This window comes from Falco peregrinus, chromosome 3 (assembly GCF_023634155.1).
Source record: "Falco peregrinus isolate bFalPer1 chromosome 3, bFalPer1.pri, whole genome shotgun sequence".
Taxonomy (NCBI): domain Eukaryota; kingdom Metazoa; phylum Chordata; class Aves; order Falconiformes; family Falconidae; genus Falco; species Falco peregrinus.
Window position 1 is genome coordinate 16,324,216 of NC_073723.1, and position 20,841 is coordinate 16,345,056.

The 20,841-nt window shown below is 36.3% G+C and overlaps 1 protein-coding gene across 8 annotated transcripts in view; it reads left to right on the top strand.

The window, feature by feature from the left end:
• The window catches only part of ASAP1 (ArfGAP with SH3 domain, ankyrin repeat and PH domain 1), a 161,977-nt gene that overhangs the window by 75,586 nt on the left and 65,550 nt on the right, over window positions 1-20,841 (top strand). For 4 of the 8 annotated variants that reach the window (XM_055798530.1, XM_055798533.1, XM_055798531.1 and 1 more), the window contains 5 exons: window positions 1,561-1,633; window positions 10,543-10,688; window positions 17,529-17,603; window positions 17,988-18,037; window positions 20,255-20,384. In XM_055798530.1, coding sequence (XP_055654505.1) covers window positions 1,561-1,633; window positions 10,543-10,688; window positions 17,529-17,603; window positions 17,988-18,037; window positions 20,255-20,384 — 474 coding nt within the window. Of the gene's footprint in view, window positions 1-1,560; window positions 1,634-10,542; window positions 10,689-16,643; window positions 16,754-16,952; window positions 17,249-17,528; window positions 17,604-17,987; window positions 18,038-20,254; window positions 20,385-20,841 lie in introns of those variants that run through there. The other 4 variants (XM_055798534.1, XM_055798535.1, XM_055798532.1 and 1 more) reach the window with 4 other exon arrangements.

The following is a 20,841-nucleotide window of genomic DNA, read 5'->3' on the forward strand; positions in this document are numbered from 1 at the left end:
TTGGTTTATCTGTATACGGGTTCCTATTGTAAGTGCGCGTACACTGAAACACTCAGTGCTTCAAACTTAGGTAGGACCGGTACCCTCATGTATGACCATCTCCAGTACTTAACACTCTAGTTGACCTGGAACTTCTTCTGTGGTTTTTTTTTTTTGGTTTTGTTTTTTTGAGCTTCAAACCCAGTGCAGTATACTTCAGTCATCTCAGCTTTGACAGTGAAACCTCTGCTTTTTGGTTAGGTTGGCATCACGTTGTTGGTGATGACCCTCTCTGAGGTACACCCAGCTGTAAGAATAGCTGCCATTCTGCCTTTGTCTGCCAGTTTTCAGATATCAGACCCATGGGAACCTCAAGCTGTAAGTGTTTGGATGATGCAGCTACACAAGGGTCTCTGCAATATGAACTTTGCGGTCTGCAACAGCTGACAGGTTCATCTGGACTGCTATACTGACGGTAGTTCTGAGTACAGGTTCTCCAGTCTTCAGTGATTTAAATGTGAATGTAATGTGGTAAACGCTTTCAGCTTCATTAAAACATGAGATTATTGATCTAACGTTACTTATATGATGGGAAATTGCCTATGATCTAAATGGGAAAAAAATATAGGAAATAATTTAAACGTATGTTCTCCATAGATTGCAGGGGAACCATGTGCAACACGTTAAGTAAGCAGAATATTCAAAACTCATGCTTAAGTGAAATTAACTGTGTCACTGCACGCAGTACCAGTATGTGTTTAAGTGTCTTGATTCTACAAGTCTTGAGTAATGTTTATTTTGATTTTATTCTTTGCTTTATCATAGTAGTTCTTTTTCACGTTAATTTGATTTCTTACATTAGATTGAGAATGGGTAGGGTGAAGTTATGTTGCTTGAAAAAGAAAGTACCGAGAAATCTAATCCTAAATTCATCATTACTTAACAACATTTTATTCTGGATTTTGAAACTATTGCAGGAAATATGAAGTTCAGAATGATGGAATCCTGAAAATGCGTATTTGAATACTATTATTATAAATACTTCCCTTCAGTCACATTATGTTGCACAAAATCAAATCTTAGTTATTTTCTTTTGATTTGCTACTTTTCATCTTCAGTATTTATAAAATTCTGTTGTGGAGTTTGGTGCAAGAGGTTAATGTGATAATCTGTGTCTATAGTTGGAATGCTATTATGGGAAAAGCATAGAAGTTAAGTAATTTAGTTGTGGTAGAAACTATAGGGCTATAGTAGAAGCATCTACTGACTTTCTTGTTTGGTTTTTTTTCTTTTAATATATTACAATTTGATAAATGCTTTGTTCCTTGCAAAATGAACATGTTCTACTTTTAGCACTGTCACTACTGCTCTATTCTGCCTTCAGAGCATTTTCAGTTCTTTAATTCATCTTGAAGGGGTTGAATGACCACAGACCTTCCTGCAGGCTGATTATATTGTATCTGCAGTTTTCTCCAGCCTGAGAGGCTACTCGAGTTTGGGGGTTTCTTTTGAAATGTTGTTATGTATTCTGTTAATGAATGAAGTAAATATTTAAAGTCTGTTTATTTTCTGTTATTGTAGGCGTTGGATCAAGACAGAACTGCACTACAGAAGGTGAAAAAATCTGTGAAAGCAATATATAATTCGGGGCAAGGTAAGACATTGCTTTCGGTTTTGCATGAGAACCTAAGCATTTGATTCAGGTTTCTTGCAATTTATCCTGTTGAAGTGTATAGAACAAGAGATGCTCACCTGTTTAAGAGTGTTTGAATTTAAAAATTTTCTTTGTTTGCTTCTGATTATACGTCAGATTAATGTGCTCTCCAGTTCTTTGCCCTTGTATTCCTTCTCAAAAGCCTCTAGGAGAATTCCCATGGGTAAATTTTCCTGCTGTTGTAATATTTCAGTTACCTCCAACTAGAGCAGTGATGAGACAGTGTCCTGGACTGAATCTATGGAGTGCACTTCTAAGTGAAATAAGAATGAGAACTTGTTCAAAAGTTTAATAAATTAATTAATAAAACAGATACCTACAGACAGATGTGTCTTTTCTTTAACATATGCTCTTCTCATAACATGTAAAATAAAAATTTATGTCTTTTCCTTCTTACCTAAAGTAGTAAAAAATTTATCATTATTTTGCTTGTTTCAAGATACTGTTGATGTTTTATTGGAGCTATAGTAATAACTGAGAGGATAGGTGGCTGGAGTATGAACTGATAATCAGTTTGAGTTCAGAAACAGATTATGATCAAGCACAGATCAATATACAAATTAGATTTTTAAAATATAAAGTATAACTGGCTTCTGCCTCTGTTTCTCTTGAAGTCTAAAAACTCTGCCAAAGGCAGACAGGGTACCAGAACTGTATACTTTCCAATAACCATCTGGCTGTAAATACTGGATTTTAGAAAAATCCCAGTTCCTCTTCCCTAGCGATAATAATCAGTTTAGCAAATATTTTCTTTATGCAGAGCCACTTCCGAGTGACCTTAGTTTCTGTGTTGTTTTGAGTGTTGTCCCGTTAATTCGTGTTTGGATGTGCTGGAGATTCTTGTCTCTTCTGCCAGTCACTAATATTGTTGCCCTATTAGCACCATGTTTTAATTAGCTTTTCTGTAATATTGGTGGGTGATGAATGTTTTCCCAATAGACTGTGAAGACTGCCTGATACAAAAGTGAGAATAGTGTTCGTACATGTTTGTCTAGTTTTATGCTTTTAGAAGTATTCAGAACCTCCAAGTAGCTTTTCTGTTTGAAAGTACCTACTTATTGAATTTCAAAACTGATGAAAACTGTAGAACACATGAAAAATGTTCTTCCTGTTTTGAAAGATATAAATGATACTAGAGATTTTAGCTACCATTTGATTTAAGTCTTATAATAAAATATTGCAGGCCATACTGTTATCATGAGCTAGTTACGCTGAGTAAAAGCAGTAGAAGGTTTGTTAATGGTTTTAATTGGCTGCTTCTGCACTTAAAAAGGACCAGAAATAGTTAAGTAGATGGCTTTATTTTGTTTTTTTTAACAAGTCTTGTTTCCAAAGTACAAGTTAGTATGAATTCTTTTGGCTCAAGGAAGCACTGTACGTTGTACTCTAGCTCCCTCTTCAGAATGCTGTGTGATAGATAGGATACATTCTCATTTGAAAAGCTGTGCAGTAATTAATAAATATAAACTAGGGTTAGTAAGAGCAAGACTACATGTGTTATGTGAGACCTTGTAAAAATGAATCAGAAAATCAAGTGACTGAATTAAAAATCAAACTCATTTTGCCTGCTTGTACAAAAAGAATTGCTCAGCTAGCTATATTCTTATGCTTCAGTGATGAAAGTGGATTTTGTTGATAATTAACATAAAACATAGTGAAACCAGCTGTAAAAATGCATTGTCATTTTATCAGCTAAAAAAAGAATTGGGTGACTTTTATTTCAGAAGGAAGCTTCTAACTATATTTTGACAACTCAAAATTGGAACTTTGTTTTACAAATTTGATATTTTGTTAGCAGATAAGACCGTATTTAAATCGCTAGAGTAGGAAATGGGTGGGGCTTTTTAAACTCCCCTGTTCATAATCTCCTTTTGAGAACTGTATCTGGACTGGTGAGAAACGGTTATTCAGGGCCGGAGAAATTCTTTTCAGTTCAGTAATCTAATTCATACTCTACCAAAAGTCATAGATAAGATTTTTTGGGGTTGTATTGGGGTTTTGGTTTTGGGGGGTTTGATCCCCACTCCCAAGTAACATTTGAACAGTGACATTTCACGTAATGCAATGTCTCCTGCAGAATTCTTTAGAAAACCCTAGCCCTCTGGCATGTCGGTTTGTTCCTCTTCGATGATGAGTTATGAACTGCAAGGGACTCTTACCATTACAAAGAGAGCTTAAGTGTCATCCAGATACATTTTGCTTTTCGTGTGCATTCCTCAGCCATTTGTTGTATTTAGATGTAGATCTACTGCTGTTGAAATGAAAAAATGAAAATATACCACCACAGAAATGTGGAAATCCCTTAGAAAGGTCCCATCCCTTTTTCTCTCTGTGAAAGTACTGTTTATGAAATCCAGTGAGATGTACAAACTGATACCACTTTCTCACCACTTTCTCCTTATTTGGCTTGCTGTTAATTTCTGGCATGCTAGAGTGCACCTGTAACTAGGAACCCATCTTAGTGAATGGTGCTTGAACTTAACAGAGAATCTGTTCTGACTAGCTTTCCCATAACATTTGAATTGAATTTAAACAGTAGATGGCACAATTAGTTTTGTTGTAGATTGCTCAGTAGATCTTTTTCATTAGTCCCCTCCCAAGTACAGTCAAAAGAATGTACGCAATGGAGAAATAAAAACATAAAGTCTATATCAGACCAAAGGTACTGAGCTGGACCAGCAGTTCACATGGTCTCCTGCAATGATCAACAGCAGATGCTTGAGGTGTGCATAGAAGAACAGTGCAAATTGGAGAGAATTTTTTTTAATTTTGTTGTTTAAGACTTTCTCAGCTCACAATGATGTGAAGGCCAGGAATTACTTGAGTCATGACTGATATCATGGTGCTTGATACTTCTTAACAGACTTTTACGATTCATTTTGTCTAAGGAATCTAATTTCATGTAGATCTTAATCATTCATAGTTTTGCATCAATCTAGTTAAATGCTCCCTTGCAACGTTGTCCCGTGCATGCTCCTCGGGCTTTAAGTCCCCTGAGAAGGAGACTGGCCCTGTCCACATCTCGGAGCGTTGGCCTCAAGCCCACCAGAATGACTCATTTGATGGGAAATTGAGGGAGTTTTCCATGTTCTGGGGCATGAGAGCTGGTAGGGGGCTTTGAAGTGCCAAAGCTTGCTAGAGTAACGCAGGAGGACTTTTTGGTGGATGAATCCAAACTTGACTCAGTGTTGTCCATTCTGTCTCATGAAATAGGTTTCTGGATTGAGTTGTTTCCACAATCACCCACAATATCTCTCTTCTGAACTCAGCAGCCCTAGGGGTTTTTGAGGGTGCGGGTTTTTTGCATGATTGTTACATAAACTGTCACATTTAATCATCCTTACTCTGTTTCTCTAAAGCAGCAGCATAGACTTTCTTTTTTTAAAACAGGGAAGAGGAGGAGTGAATTTGGGGCAACAGGGACAGGAGCTGCACACGATATTAAGGGTTTAAGCATGCTATGGCAGTGCTTATCTGCTCTATTGCATGCTGTGTTTCTTAATAATTGCTGACATTCAGCTTTGGTTTTATTGGTACTGAATGTCGAGGTCCCATAACTCAGAACTTTTCTTTAGGAAACAAATGCATAACTAGACTTTATAAAGTTAGGAGTGTTTTCCCTTATGTGTTACATTACCTAATGCACATTTTCACACATTGGACGCTTACCGTGACATTCCACATCTAACTTGGGAGCTACCCAGATGTGAGCCTGTTGCCGTAGACTCTGCACAATTAAAGGATGTATGTAGAGACTTCTAGGGTGAGATACATCAGACTTCCACTGCATTTGCCTTTAGGGTAAGCTGAGCTGGAACTTTTCCAATGCTGAATGTAAGGGGAAGGGCAGACCCCAAGCTCCTGTGTGGATATCTTTGTTGTAGAAATCTGTTTGAACAGATTAATCTCACATTTAGAGTCAGATTTTGTTTCTGCACCCCAATTAATTTATAATATGGAAATTTATAGTATGTGAAAGGAACAGAGCTTATCACTGTGAATCTTATTTCCTAACTCATTTATATGTTGTTAAGTGATGACTGCTTTATCACTGTTTCATATAGGACTTCACTGGGGACCTTCCTCTGTTGAGAAAATTCTTTATTCTTTCCTCCACCCCCACCTTTTAGACCTGTCTTTCTTGTGTGAGGCTCATCCCTCTTAGTTTGATTAGCTCCTTCCTTTTAGTGTTTTGGAGTGGGACAGAAATTATCAGTAATCCAAACAGATCATTTGACTTAGATTTCCTCTCCCCATATGCTTGTTGATCCCTTGAAGGGAGGAGTTTCTTGAAGCAGAAATTTATTTTTATAAAACCTGTTTCCTGTTCAGCATTTTGTATTTATCCACATGTCCACCAATTCTCTTCTGCACTGCAGTTTCTACAGATTGCCTGAGGAATAGATAAGCGTTACTGCTGTGCTGGTGCATACTTGAATTCTCAGTTCTCTCTGGAGCGCTTATTAAAAATAGCTATTATATTTGCTTCTCATTCTTCCTGTAGTATTGAGCTTCTTATAAATAAGAGGCTTTACTTTACAACTGTACGGTTTGACTATTTTATTCTTCTATATATAGGTCTAAGTGACTTGGCATTGCTCATTTTGTCAGCTTTTATGAATTCTGCTGTTAGTACTTAGATTTGGTATAAACCTTCCGAAGCGGAGCTGAAAGAAAATTCTTCCATGAGAACTTCTTCAAGCATGTCAGTGATGACTACAGATGCAAAAAGAAGTCATTTACCTTTCTCAGCTGGCTTATCTCTTGGTGCTTTTATAGTGTAGTCATCTAGAGGACCTTGCAGATTTGCTGAAATGCTCTTTGCTCTGGAAATCTTTGAAAGAGGGTTTTATTACTTGTCCCTTGAGCAATCTCAGTCCAGAAGGCATTGTTGTTATCAAGTCCAGATAAGAATATGGTGGTCAAATATTTTTTCCTTTTATATTTTCATTAGATTTCAGCTTTGTGAAGGATGAAATGAGAAAGGATGCTTTCTGTTTTCAAATAACTTCTTTTGCCATTCTTTTTAACCTTGCCAGTTCTCTTGCTTTTTCTAAAGCCTGATTCTTTTCGTGTGTGTGGTGTGGTTTGGGGTTTTTGTTTTTTTCCCTTTCATAAATACAGCTTGGCTCTGACCTTGGTTAATTTTCTTCTGGCTACCTGGGGAACAAAACCATTTTATAAGTGCAACCTTAAAAGTGCTTTCAGGTTGATCAGGATTCTGAATTGTGATTTTGTGATTGTGGTGGTTGCTTTTGGGTTTTTTTTGACTTAACCAGATAGGCAGAAGTAATTCTCAGTAACTTAGACATTCTGCAGGTTTCTTTGGGCATATTGTACTACATAGTCAGTGACAGGAAGGAGCTGTGTTTGTACATTTTTTTTTTTTCTGTAAACTATTTAAGTATTTTTTTATTGTTCTTCCATGTTTGCAGGGTAACCTATCTGAACACCACTGCTTTAGGCAAAGGAAATTTTAAGACTTTAATGATGTGTTTTCTAGCTCCAATATATAAAGGCAGTTCTTTAGCCTTTCTTCACAGTATTTTTTTCTTCGGTTTCCTTGCATAATATGCACAAGTAGAGATGAATTTCACCAGATTCAGAAGCATATGCTAAGACTCTGGTCACTTTTGTATGGGAAATAAACATAATACATAATGCAGTGACTTCACATACTTAACAATACTTAGCATAGTACCACAAAGTGATGGTAGGCATAGACAACTTAAGGTGACTGCATGGGGCAGCAGAACAAGGTGGGACTCAGCCCTGGGAGTCCTTAAGCCTGAGCCTCTGCAGTGCTCGGGCTCGGTCCCTGCTTTTGGGTACTGCTGTGGAGCAAAAGGCTGCTGTAAGCTACTGTGGCTGTTGTTCCTTCTTCATTTGCTTGGAGCTGCATCTTCAGATGTATTTGTATTTCCTCTTTACACATAATCCTCAATAAACATGTTAGAGTATAGAAATAATGGATCCCGTAACTGGGCCCTGCCAGGGTTTTCTCAAAACAATAGTAAATGCTGTGCTTTTCTCAAGACTTGAAGGTGTGAGTTGTGGAGAAGATGCATATCTTTCTGCTCCAGAAAATACTACTGCTGCATCCAGTCCATCCAGTAAGTTGCTTTATACTACATCTGCCAGTCGGCAGGGAGGTCCTGAACAGGGGCTCAGGTACTGGCTGCCTTGCCGCACCCCATCGGGGAGGGGATGGTTGGTGAGGCCCCTTGCCCTGCCCGTAGCCCCTCTGGAGGGAGCTGCTCTTGGCAGTGCGTGCAGAGCCCATCCTCTATTGTCCATGATTCTGGCACCTCTTGGGGAGCTGCTGTCAGAGGAGGATGTCTGTCAAGGGATGCTGTTCTATTTTCATCACAGTACTGAGCTTTGTTTATGATATTGAGCAGACATGAGCAAGTTCTAGAAGACAAACATTATCTTTTTTATGTACTGTTGGCAGTATTTGTGTGTCGCTGTCTAGGGTTATCAAAGTCCTTCCTACACTACTTGTAACTAAGGAAGTAAATATCATCATGCACGTTAGAGCTTTCTTTATGCAAAGGAAGTTCTTTGAGGAACTAGGAAGAAATTTGTGTGTTTTCATGAGGTACCTACAGAGAGCTTAAAGCATGTTCTTTGCTCTAAGCATATTGGTTTTCGTATGTTGCATTTTAGCGTAGGCTCTGCAGCTTTAATTTCTCATCTATGTGCCTTTAAGGTCAAGTAGGGAACTATCTTAACTCTTCAGTGGAAAATACTACATCTTTTGCTAGATACTAATTGATAATTACATAAAAATCAAAAATACATTCTTACACAGTACTTGAGGTGTGTGTGGTAATTACAGAAGTACTCCTTTTACGTCGTAATCAAAGCCTTGTTTCTAGATTTAGGTGATTCGTAATCTGGATTTCATGAGGATTTCCTATATATTGTTTTGGGACAATGATCTGCTTCTTGCATCCTCTTTTGATGAGGAATTTCTTTTGCCTTTCCCAGCTAAAGGAAAGAGTTGTCTTCAGCTGTTTTTCAGTATCTTTACAAAATCATTTTTTAAAATCCTCTATGAAACAACACAGTACTTAAAATCAAAATGCTAGGAAGTCTCACTGGGTTAGAAGTACTCCATAGGCAAGGACAGGGGTTCCATCATCTAGCAGATGACTTCCTGACCTTGTTCCATTATCCTTCCTTTTCCTTCAGTACAGTTGGGTCCATTTGAGATTTATTAGCTCAGGACTGCATAAGCCAAAGCTCCTTCTTACATAGTCTTCTGTGTATATTTATGCAACAGCTTTTACATCAAAACAAAATGCATGTTTTATTATTATATTGTGGCTTCCTTGCTTTTAATGCTAAGCTATTTGATTAAAAACCGTATTATTTTGGAACAGTTTTATTGATAACATACTCTTTGAATTACAACTCTGTATTAACACATGATTAAATGTTTGGCCTTTTGAAAACTTAATGTGTGATTTTAGAATGTAACTTGTGTGGTGGGGTTTGGGGTTTTTTTTTTTGGTAAATAAGCATTATGGGTGGGGTTTTTTTGTGTTCCAAGAGGTTTGCACTTTTTTTGTTGTTGAAGCTTTAGTGCACTGTTGTTTCTAATACCTGTAATACCTTGGAAGCGTTATTGTTTAACTCTTCATCAACTCTTAGGTAATGTCAAAGTAGATCCATGCATTGTGGGACATTACCCACAAGCCTTGTTTGAAATTTGCCTTTTTTAAAATTATTTTTCTTCTTTTATCAGTGTGCCCACGCACACCCACACACGCCCCCCTTGTAATTCATATACTTTCAGGCAATATGATAACTTCAGGAATATAAAACTTGTCTTAGGGGAAAAACATGGTACCTATTGGTAAGTATTACATGCCCGGCTCCCCACGCCCCCCTTCATTGCACAGAACTTGTTCTACTTGTAATAGCTGTGTGGTTTTGTGTTTATGGCTTACAGAAAAAAACATAGTAAGACTAGGAAAATCATTAAAGTGTTGATTTAATTAATACCAACAACATTTCTGTAAGAGAGATAAAGGCGATAAAATGTGTCCTAAAGGGCTGTAGTGACAAATTTTCTACTTAAAGAAGCTAAAATGCAAGTAACAAAAACCATGCAAACAGATGCCAGAATGGAAGGTAATAGAAGCAGGAAAAGCATTTCAGGCACAATGGTCTATTATCAGAATTTCCTTTATCCTTGAGTTAAGGATTTTGCTTCCTTTCACTGGCTTCAGTTTCATCTTCTTGGCTCTGACCTCTCTGTATGGCCAGTTTGCTGTTAAATATATTCAAACAAGTGTTTGACTATGTACCAGTGTACGGTTCATTTTGTGGGGCAACTCATTTAAAGCTGCTGAAAAAGGAATCTTTGTCTGTAAGACATGTTTCTTCTTTTAAACTTGCGGTCAGATTCAGACTTGGTCATCTTAGTTTTGTGTCTGATACTATTGACTTGTTTGTTCTGTAAAAGTGTGCTGCATTATAATAAAAACAAGTTTGCATTACAGTAGACAAAGAAAAATTCCTGTTTACAAAATGAGCAAATGTGTTTGTATTGTTTGATTGACCTTTTACTGATCTTATTACTTTATTTATAAACTACAGAGCTTTTTTCATTGATGTATTACAAATTCAAGTTGCTGTTTTAAAAGTAGTATACCTATTTCTATGGCTAGGTAGTTATTTTATATATTAAAATTAATGTGTTTTTCAGTAGATGCATTAACTTGTTGCTTTTTTGAAAGTACTGTGTGTTAGTTGGTTTGTCACTATGTTGCAATACATAAGCTTAAAATAACAGACTGTACAAGAAAAATTTCCTGACTTTAAATTTTTCCTTGCAGATCATGTTCAAAATGAGGAAAACTATGCACAAGTGCTAGATAAATTTGGAAGTAATTTTTTAAGTCGGGATAATCCAGATCTTGGTACAGCTTTTGTAAAATTTTCCACGCTCACTAAAGAATTATCAACGCTGCTGAAGAACCTGGTGAGGACTTTCAAATTTTCTTAGTTTTTTATTTCCAAAATAAAGTTTAGATAACTGCATGATCCTGATGACTGATGGTAATTTTTGAAATGCTTTCTGGGGGTTTTTTGTCTGATTATTTTTTTTTTTTTTTAACCAACACAATTTTGCAGAGATTATTTCTAAATGATGTTATTACACACTCACTGTGTTTGTTAATTGGCAGTAAGAAGAAAGATATAAATGTTGAGACATCACATTGAAGCATCATTCTCAAGTGATTGACAGTGTTATATATCTCCTTATGGACCTAAATTTTAAATCATTCCCTGACTTGAAATCTTTCCAGTTAAAAATCCAATACAATTAGTCTTTTGTCTTACCTCAGAAAGAGAAACTTCCACGTTTTGGAGGAAAAAGAATAATTTGCGAGCATGCTTAAATGGTGTTAATAGTCCATTCTCCCTGTGGTATACAAAGCATCCATTGCTTAAATACTAGGCTGATGAAGGTGGTTTAAATATTTGTCTCATCTGATGTTCATGCCTTTTACTTCAGAAAGATAGATAATAAAACTTTAGTCATAGCAAGTATCTTTCAACCCTGAAAGTAACGAAGCCACATTTCTAGGGAAATCATGTTTCATGGGTTTGATAGCTGTTGTGTTCTGAAAGTTGTATCTTTTAATTTTGTGTTTATCCTACATTCTTACATAGAAGCTTATTTGGTGTGTAAAGTATAAGTAATATTACAGACTTTCTTTCCTAGAGTCCGTAGCATGAACACAGCTGCTTTAGGTCACATCAAAGGTCTATGTAGCCAGTACCCTGGCTTTGACAGTTGGCCAGGAGTAAATGTTTAGGCAGGAGTGTAGGAAGAGAGCAAATACATGGAGGTACCTTCTGTACTGTGGTCATTAAAAGAGTCTTCAGCTCAGAGACATTGGAGTTGGAGGCAGTATCCCTTGCTTGGTAGTCCTTGTTAGTATTACCTCCATGAACTTGTCTTTAGGATTTCTTGAATGTATGCTATGCTTGGCACAGAATATAGTGGATTCTTCCAGAGTGCTAAAATGAACTGCTCTGTCAATTCTAGTTCTTTTGAACCTGATCCTTTCATTTGTTGTTCCCTGATTCTTACAAGATGTGTAAGAATTTCTCTTATTTTCCCCAGAAACTTGCAGGTAGCTATCACTGTTCCTTTCCCTTCCTCTGTTACTTTTCTAGCTGAGTCTTAGTTACTCCGTAACTTGACTTGGTTTTGTTGGTCCTCTCAATATCTTCTCTTACTACTACTGTACCCTTTTCTGAAATGAGAGGGGACAAACATGAAGATGGTCCCATTTCTTACTGCCTTTTCTGAAGGCTGATTGCTTTATGGCTGTTGAGCATTGAGCTTGATGTTTTCAAGGTATTTTTACCCTGATCCATTTTCCTGGATGATTGTTATTTCATAAGCATGATTCTGTATGGAGTTTTTTCTCCTTAAGTGTCACGTTGCATTTTTCGTTTTTTCAGCATAGACTTCAATCTTTAATTTCATTCTCTCAGCAGTAAGTCTTACAAGGTTCTTATGCAACTCTTCATATGTGGCTTTTGCTTTACTGCCCAGAATAGCTTAGTATTAGCAGGTATTCTCACCCGACTCTCTGCACTCCTCTGAGATTCACTTACAAGCTTCTTGGACTACGAAGGCCCTAACAACACTCAGAATGGAGTGTCACTTCTGGCCTCTCATGCTGGTGCTTATTTCTGCCTTCTGAGTCTTGCCTCTTCATCACCTACTTATCTCAGGATGGTCACACTTACCCTAACAAAGCTTGCTTTAAGGGCTTTGCTCTGGCCAATTACCTGGATCATCCTTCGTTTCAATGTTGGCAGTTTTAAAGAGCGGTAGGATATGCAAAGTGACCTGCTTTTATCTGTGAAGACTTCTGTCATTCTGGGCTCTTCTAGTCTCCTTTAATCTTAATTTAGATCACAAAAAGAAGTATTTTAAGACCGGTGTTAAAGTGCATTTTGAGGACAGTTTGGGACTAGAACTCAGGTTTGTTGGAAGCTCTCAGGACTTCATCGTTCCTTGCAGAGCCTAAACAGAAATCTTTTAACTTCTTTCAACTGGCAAACAGAAAGGGGGGATTATTTATTTAAAGTAGTGCTGATCAAGAGGAAAAAACATTTTTAAATTAAGAAGCTGCACTCATTCAAAACATTATACTATTTCAGCTAGACTGTGATGCATTATCGATCTCAATTCTTGTTGATACGATCTAAAACAGGCTGTTCCCCAGTTTATTTTGTTCAGCAGTCTCAAATAGGCAACAAGGCTATTTCACAAATGTCAGTGTTCTAGAAACACTTAATTTCACCTTTCTTCTCTCAATGATAGATAATTCTTTGTTGACCCACTGTCGTTCTTAAGCATGGTTCTGATTAATATAACTACACTGAAAGAAAATTTTTCTATAATATCAAAGTAGAAGTTGAGATGCAGTGAAAAAGTAGTTGAGAGGACTGTATAATGTCTACTGTGGTGTTTTATCACTGACACTGAGGCTTATGTTAATAAAATCTAATACAAAAAATGGCCATAGGTATTAAGGTGAATGGCAACCTATTAGTCTTTTTTGGTTTGGTTTGGTTTTTTTTACATAAAGCAGATTGCTGCCTTACTTAATAAAAGTACAATAAAATAATGAATTATCTTGAAAAACAGGAAGATGAATAAGGAGTAGAGCTACATAGCCAACAAAAAAAAACCTTCAAAAATTTAGATCTGTTTTTATTAAACCTATTGAACTTTAATTATGACTCATTGAATATTTTCCTATGAATTGTGATATTATGTATATTTCATTAGAAGGAAGGTACAGAATAATTTTATTTTCTGGTGTGAAGGAATTACAGAGTGGTAACTTTTTAGTCATCTTCACTTACTATGATCACTTACTATAAACTCTTGATGTTACCACTAAATATAATATCTGAAAATTAAAACCTATAAATATGTTATATTTCTGACGGTGCAGTTTTTGTTGTTAAGATTATCTTACAAGAATGACACACAATGACAACTTCTGTAACATTTTGTAAATGCATGCATAATTGCATTGTGACTGGCCATTGTCAACACTGGCCTATGTTTTCAGCAATCTCTGAGTGTCCCATCAGAATCAGTTTCTTTGACTTTTACTACTTCTACCTCCTTTCCTGTTCCAGGTTTCATTCTTTATGCAGTAATTCATTATAATATCGTATTAAAAATTTGTATGATCCCAGTATGTGAAATCAAGTGTGTCGCTATCTTTTTGAATTAATCTGGCATTTTTGGAAAAACATTTTGAGCACTTGTGGATTATTTGGAGTGTTTTTGTTTTTAAATTGTGTGGCACTTTGCGTTTTCCAGATGTGTAAAACCTGTTTTTTCCCGTATCTCTGTCCTGTAAATTTCCTTAGCTAATCTTTGCAGGCAAATTATCTTCTGTTCACATCCCTTCTCCACAAATTATCAGAGGATGGTGGGTTTTGTCCCCTTATTTTGCTCTAGATATGAGACTGCTTCACTTTAAGATGTGTTTCTAATTCATTTGGGTTACTGTTACATTGTCAAAGACTTGATAAAATAAATGATTCCAAAATCTTACTGTATTGGAGTAATAAACTGCTATTTAGGGGGTTTTTTCCTAGCTGATATACTAGCTGGCTACTGTTCAGTAATTTCAAGCCAAGTATTAAGGATAACCAAATCAAGCCATTAACAGATACACTTGGAAAAATGAAAAAAGCTACAGCAATGTATTCTTGTTCATACCTGCTTTGATAACTGCTTATAAGCCTGCCATATCCCCCATATTGCAGAAATTTGTGTTCTCTGTTCTTATGAACTAGGCTGAGATTAAAATATCTTGAATATTGTTTCTCAAAAATCACATTTGAGATACGAATTTCAGTTTAGGTTGTTAAGTGGAAACATTCAAATGGTTGAGAGTAAAGAAAAACATAAAGCAGGTATTACCTTAATCACTTGCTGGTTTAGTATTTGTAATTTTCCTCCTCCAAGAAAACTGACATTATTAAGGGCTTGTTAGTTGTGATTTATTGAGATAAAAAGCCAACAGAGGACAAATAGTGAAAAGGCATAATCCTTTATAAATTCCCTGGCTCCTTTTTATTTCTGTAATGAAATAGCGTGTTGCAGTCATATGCAAATGTTTAAGCCAAGTAGAAAGAAAAACAGAACCTAGCTCTTTAAATAGAATCACAGCTTAGACTATCCACTGTAAACTCCTTTAGTAAAGTAAAAAATCATTTGTGGTTTTAATCAGTAAAAGCGATCAAGTTACTTTTTTGCTTTATAAGTAAAATCGATATTTGAGCATTACTTATGTTGTTGTAATTAGGGAAAAACTCCATTGTCAAATCTTGATCTTTTAAGCCATGAAGAACCTTTGCTCAGTGTTCATGTTACTGTTTGAGGCTGCAGCTCAAAGTGTTCTAGTGGCTGTCCTTCATCTTGCTTTGAATAAATTTTGAATATAAGATTTTGTGAATTTGAAGAATACAAAATATTGACACTTGAAACAGTTGTCAAGTTATCTTAAATGTGAAGATACAAGTGTGTGTCTCATGCTTTCTGAATTTGAATCCATCTCATACTAAGAAGAATCACAGAATGGTTTGGGTCGGAAGAGACTTCTAGAAGTCATCTAGTCCATCCCCCTGTAGTGAGCAGGGACATCAACTTCAGCTTGATCAGGTTGCTTAGAGCCCCATATAAGCTGACCTTGAATGGAGTATCTACCATCCCTCTGTGCAACCTGTTCCAGTGTTTCACCACCCTCATTGTAAAAGATTTAATCCTTACGTCATGTCTGAATCTACCCTCTTTTAGTTTAAAACCACTATCCATTGTCCTATTGCTGCAGGCCCTACTAAGACGTCTGTCCTGGGTCTCTCTTGTAAGCCCCATTTAAGTGTTGGAAGGCTGCAATAAGGTCTCCCCAGAGCCTTGTCTTCTCTGGGCTGAACCACCCCAGCTCGCTCAGCCTGTCCTCCTAGGAGAGGTGCTCCAGCCCTCAACTATGGTATCTGCAAGCCATTTAAAAAGAAAAACACGTGAGGGGTGGCTGACAAGCTATCAGGTGATAATTAAGTAGCTGTATAATAGCCTGTGTTCAAAAGATCTGCTTTCCCCACTGCCGTTCTGAGACTCCAGTGCTTTCCAGAGGATAATGCACATCAGGTTCGAGTATCATGCTTTGTAGGACTGCTTTGTGTCTGTTAGAACAGCAGGCAGCTGAACTGTGCTCAAGATCTTTGTGGCCAGGTTTGTTGGTAATCTAGAGGGGACCTGAACAGTAAACCTTTCTGCCCAGGATGTTTGGAGAACAAAGCAAGTCTGGGTTTGTTTTTTTTATTTATTTATTTTCAGTTAAGGACTGATAGTGACCCTAATGAAGGAAAATACGCCATTTTACATATAGGTGATGTAGTTCTTGTAAATAATGATGTGATACAAGAAGTTGCTTGTAAATTGGTAAGAGCCCCTGGCTCTTAAAATGGCAGCAAATGCACACAGGTCACACCTTGTTTCATCATGACTGTATTTTATGCCTATGGAAGAAGTAAACCATGATACGAGTGAGATTTTTTTGAAATTCTTTCATGTGCATGTATTTACTTTTTGTATTTATTGTTGCATAATGGCATTTTTTTGCATTTGAATATTTAATTTTTCATAAGTGTCTTGAATATGTAAGGAGTTTGTGAACGGAACTTAATACATAGAGAACCTGTTTGATCATTTTTATATTCTCTTCTGTGTAGATGACCTATTTCATAAAAATCCCTTAAAAATTAGTTTCATGGACTAAAATATGCTCAAAGGACCTTATAGGAGAGGGGAAATGTGGCCATATATATATATGGCAGATTAAAAACACTAATGTAACGCTTCCCTACTCCTTTGGTTTGCAAGCAGATGGTGTGGTGTCTTGCACCTTTCCTGTTGTTCTCCCTGTCCTTCCTTAGCAAGGAACTGAAGAATTCATGGAGTATTTTGGGGAAGAAACAAAGGGAGGGATAAAGGTAGGAGAGGCAACAGACTTCTCACTAGACTGGGACAATACTGATACACATTTCTTTCCTGTGATCATGACTCTTCAGGAATCATACACACCATATGTGTTCAGATAGGGTTACAGCAGTAGGTTTTTCTGCCCTCAGACTGGCAAAGACAAACAGAATGTTTCCACAGATAAGCAGTCAAAAAGGCATGAACTTAACAGCATGAAATTTTAACTCTCGAGAGTTTAAGGAGACATCACGTTTCCACACTGGACAAGGAAAGGAACAGTCTTTCCAAACAGCTGGGAATAATCAAGGAGCTGGTGACTCTCCTTGCACCTTTTGTTTGTGGTTGAATTAACTTTGTGCCTTGTGCTATCTGCCTGTAGGCGCAGCAGGTTCTTGCTTCTTAGTCAGGAGGCCATTAAGAAACATTTGTTCCAAAACCTAATTTGCTTCCTGAGTAATTAAGCAACATTCAAATATTTGCTTTGAGAGACTGAAGATTACCTTGAGGTACTTTGCTTATATGCTGGTTTAATAATTGTGGTTTTGTATCACTCTATATATTAGCAAAGATTAATTATGATGCTTCTATGTCTGTGAATGCTTATTAATTTTTCCCAGACGTAAATTTACTATTAGAGATAGTATTTGGGTTGGAAGGTTACTAATAGAAATAGAAATTTTGACATGATTGCAACTTCATTAGTGAAGTTCAAGGACCTATTGGCAAATTTTATAAGATCATAATAATTTTTTTTGAATGATTACAGTTTAACGCTTTTCTTTTTAGCTCCAGGGCTTAAGCCACAATGTTATTTTCACTTTGGATTCTCTCTTAAAAGGAGACTTAAAAGGTGTTAAAGGGGTAAGTGTTGAAAACTAACTTTTTATTTAGGGAAAGGTTCAGCTGTGTTCCACTTACCCATGAGATATATAATTTCATATATATATTATATAATATATAATATATAATTATATCGGCATCCATTAATAGTTTGTACGTAGTCCAAAGAACAAATTAAAAATTGGTGTAACTGTGATACTTCTTCAGAATTTCAATGTAAATCCCTGTCTTAAATGTGCACAGGAAAGCAATACTTCACAAGATTCAAAAATAGTATTTTTTCCAACAGCTCTCTGAAAAGTTTTATAAGAAAACTGTATTTTTTGTTGCTGTTTATAATGTGATATCTTAACTACAAAGGCAATATTTTAAAAATGTTCTAAGTAATTTTTCTGTTTCCTAAAGGACTTAAAAAAGCCTTTTGACAAAGCCTGGAAGGATTATGAAACCAAATTGTAAGTATCTGCCCCCTACCTCACCTTTATTTTTTTGGAGGGGCGGGTGTGGGGGTGTGTGTTTTCTTTTTTCCCCTTCCTGGTCCCTAACTGTGTACTGTATCTCTGCAAGTAAATTTGAATATGAGCAAGACATCTGTTCTGTGGATCTCTCTTCTGCACTAATAGAAAGAAAATATTTTTTATGCTCTGTAAAGTAGTTAAATGACTGCCCAGTGTTTCTTTAGTGTAGAGGAGGGTACTTAATGCTTTGATACTGGACATTGTAAAGTGAATTGTGGAGATTTCAGATTACATTTACACATTCTTATAACCACATGCATAAAATTCTATCAATAGTAAAAGTTAAGAGATTTATCTGTTGCCCTGTATTGTGGAAATGCATGTTTCTGAGAGGCAAGTATTGTAGTGCAGTTGGTATGATTTCTGAAATATCTGTGGTTTAAAAAATGTTTTCTTACTATAGTGCCTGTCTTCAGTGGATATAAAAGATTTATAAAAATAGAAGGTTGGAAACAAGGACTATCATAGTTGCAGGAATGTTATTGGAATGGTTCAGAATGCTCTCAAGGAAGTGATGGGCCGTTCCTTTATCAAAATTCCAGAGCTTTCAAAAGTTAATTTTGTATCCTTTCATTTATTTCCCTTTTTAATCCCATTATTAGTTCTTTCATTTATGTCTAACCAGGAAGGGGAAAAAACACTGAAAGAAAAGTCAGGCCACTTAAGAACTGCTAAAACATTTATTATCAGCACTATTTTCTTAACTTAATGTAGTAATTTTTGTCTTCAAAATTCATTACAATGGTAAATCCTTGTGAACAACTGAACTGCAGATGAGGTCGAATAATGGAAAGGCAGAAAGGAGATGCCTGTCCTAAAATCGCACCATCATACTCAGTTAAACATTCAGATTTACATGCAGAATTGTGGGGGGTTTTTTCCTGTTTAGTTATTTAGTTCTTACAGATATTGCATGTTTTGGCAGAAATATTGAACAGTTTTCTGTAGGCAGCAAGCTGGTTGAAAAAATAAATATTTCTGCTTGTCAAATTGCTATATGTAATTGCTATATGATATTAAAAGTATCAAGGAATGTCTTTGCCAGCCTATTTATATCAAATGCCATTAAACACAACTTAAGAGACAGAGGTATCTCATATATACCATCAATACATGGAATCATCTGACTTCGGAAAGTTTACAGATGTCTGTTTTCTTGTTATGATTCCCTCCCACCCCCAACTCTGGTGAGCAAATTTCACTTGGGCTTACTAAGCCCAAGAAAGTATCCCTTAAATTTCTGAGAGAACCCCATTTCCCTGAACTTGTTCAAGACCAAATATCGTCAAGTTTGGTGGCACAGTGCTAAAAAGTGCTTTGTTCTGTGTGCAAACATTACCTCTTTTCTTGGAGAAAAGCAGAATTCAAAAATTAATGAACTAATCCTTCTTAATTATTTTCTCCCCCCCCTTCACAAGGAGTACCAGTCTAATAACCCCACGGTGTTTTGTCACCTGTTCTACAGAAGTACAGCTTGTTTATTTTTCTCAAAAAGGCTTCAAGAGAATAAAACTATTTTTTAAAAAAATGAGAAAATTGTTTAGAATTTTCTACTCTGTACTGGAAGTCTTAAGTCTGCTTACAAATACAGTTTCCAGTTTTTCTGCAAAGTAGATACGTAAGGACAGCCACACTGTAGAGCTCTAATTGAAGTCTCAGGCCTCTTCGTTCCATATTTGCATTTCACTATTTCAGAATTTCAGTGTTGGCCTTCTCTGAGAATGTGACGACTATGAGCCTTCTCATTTAGTGTAGGTGGTAAGCTTCATATGCTGCCTGGTTGTTTTTCTTAATTCCTGTTTCACAAGCATGAAACATTTAAGTTATTCTGCTATTTTCCTGCCGAGTATTTTCTTGTATGTGTGCTTTACACTGCAGTATATAGAGATGAAGGCTATGGAGCACATCATATAGAATGAATGAGATTTCCACCGCCACCCCCAGTAGCACAGAAACGAGAGAAAAGAGTTACAGGATGAGAGGAAAGAAGTGGAGCTTCATGATTAAAAATAAATAGAATTCGGTATCATAAATGAACTGATCTTCAGAATGGCTTCTTTAATATTTCTTGATTATTTTTTTCCTAAATAATACTAGATCATGTGATGGTAGGAAAAAAATATCCTCTAAAATGTTTTCTAATTAAAATTTCAGTACAAAAATTGAGAAGGAAAAAAGAGAACATGCAAAACAGCATGGGATGATAAGAACTGAAATAACAGGAGCTGAGATAGCAGAGGAAATGGAGAAGGAAAGGCGTCTATTTCAGCTACAGATGTGTGAAGTAAGAAACAAGTTTCAGCTTTTCATTAAGACACCATAACTTAAAAGTACCTTGTGGGCCTTTCACCTGGGGTGAAGTCTGCTTCGTTGTTTAATGGGGGTGGAGGGAAGAAATGATTTAAAAGGGACATAGTACAACAATATAAAGATAATTATTCTGGCAATTCTGTACAAAACTGGGCTTCCTTTTTGAGTTATTCCTTTTCTTTGTTTTTAGATTATTATGCTAAGGTTCTTGGGCTGAAAATAAACTATGGGAATATTTCTGTTTTATCATTTTTATGGTTGAGCAGTTCAGGAAGTATTTTTGATATCTTTCTTCCAACATGCTTTCTGAAGCCTTCTAAAATTTCTAATGCAGTGATAAATGATAGTGATACGTTAGTTCCATAAAACTGCTTTTTGTATTAATAGCTCTCTTTATTTCATTTTAGTGGCAATTACTTTAAATTGCATAG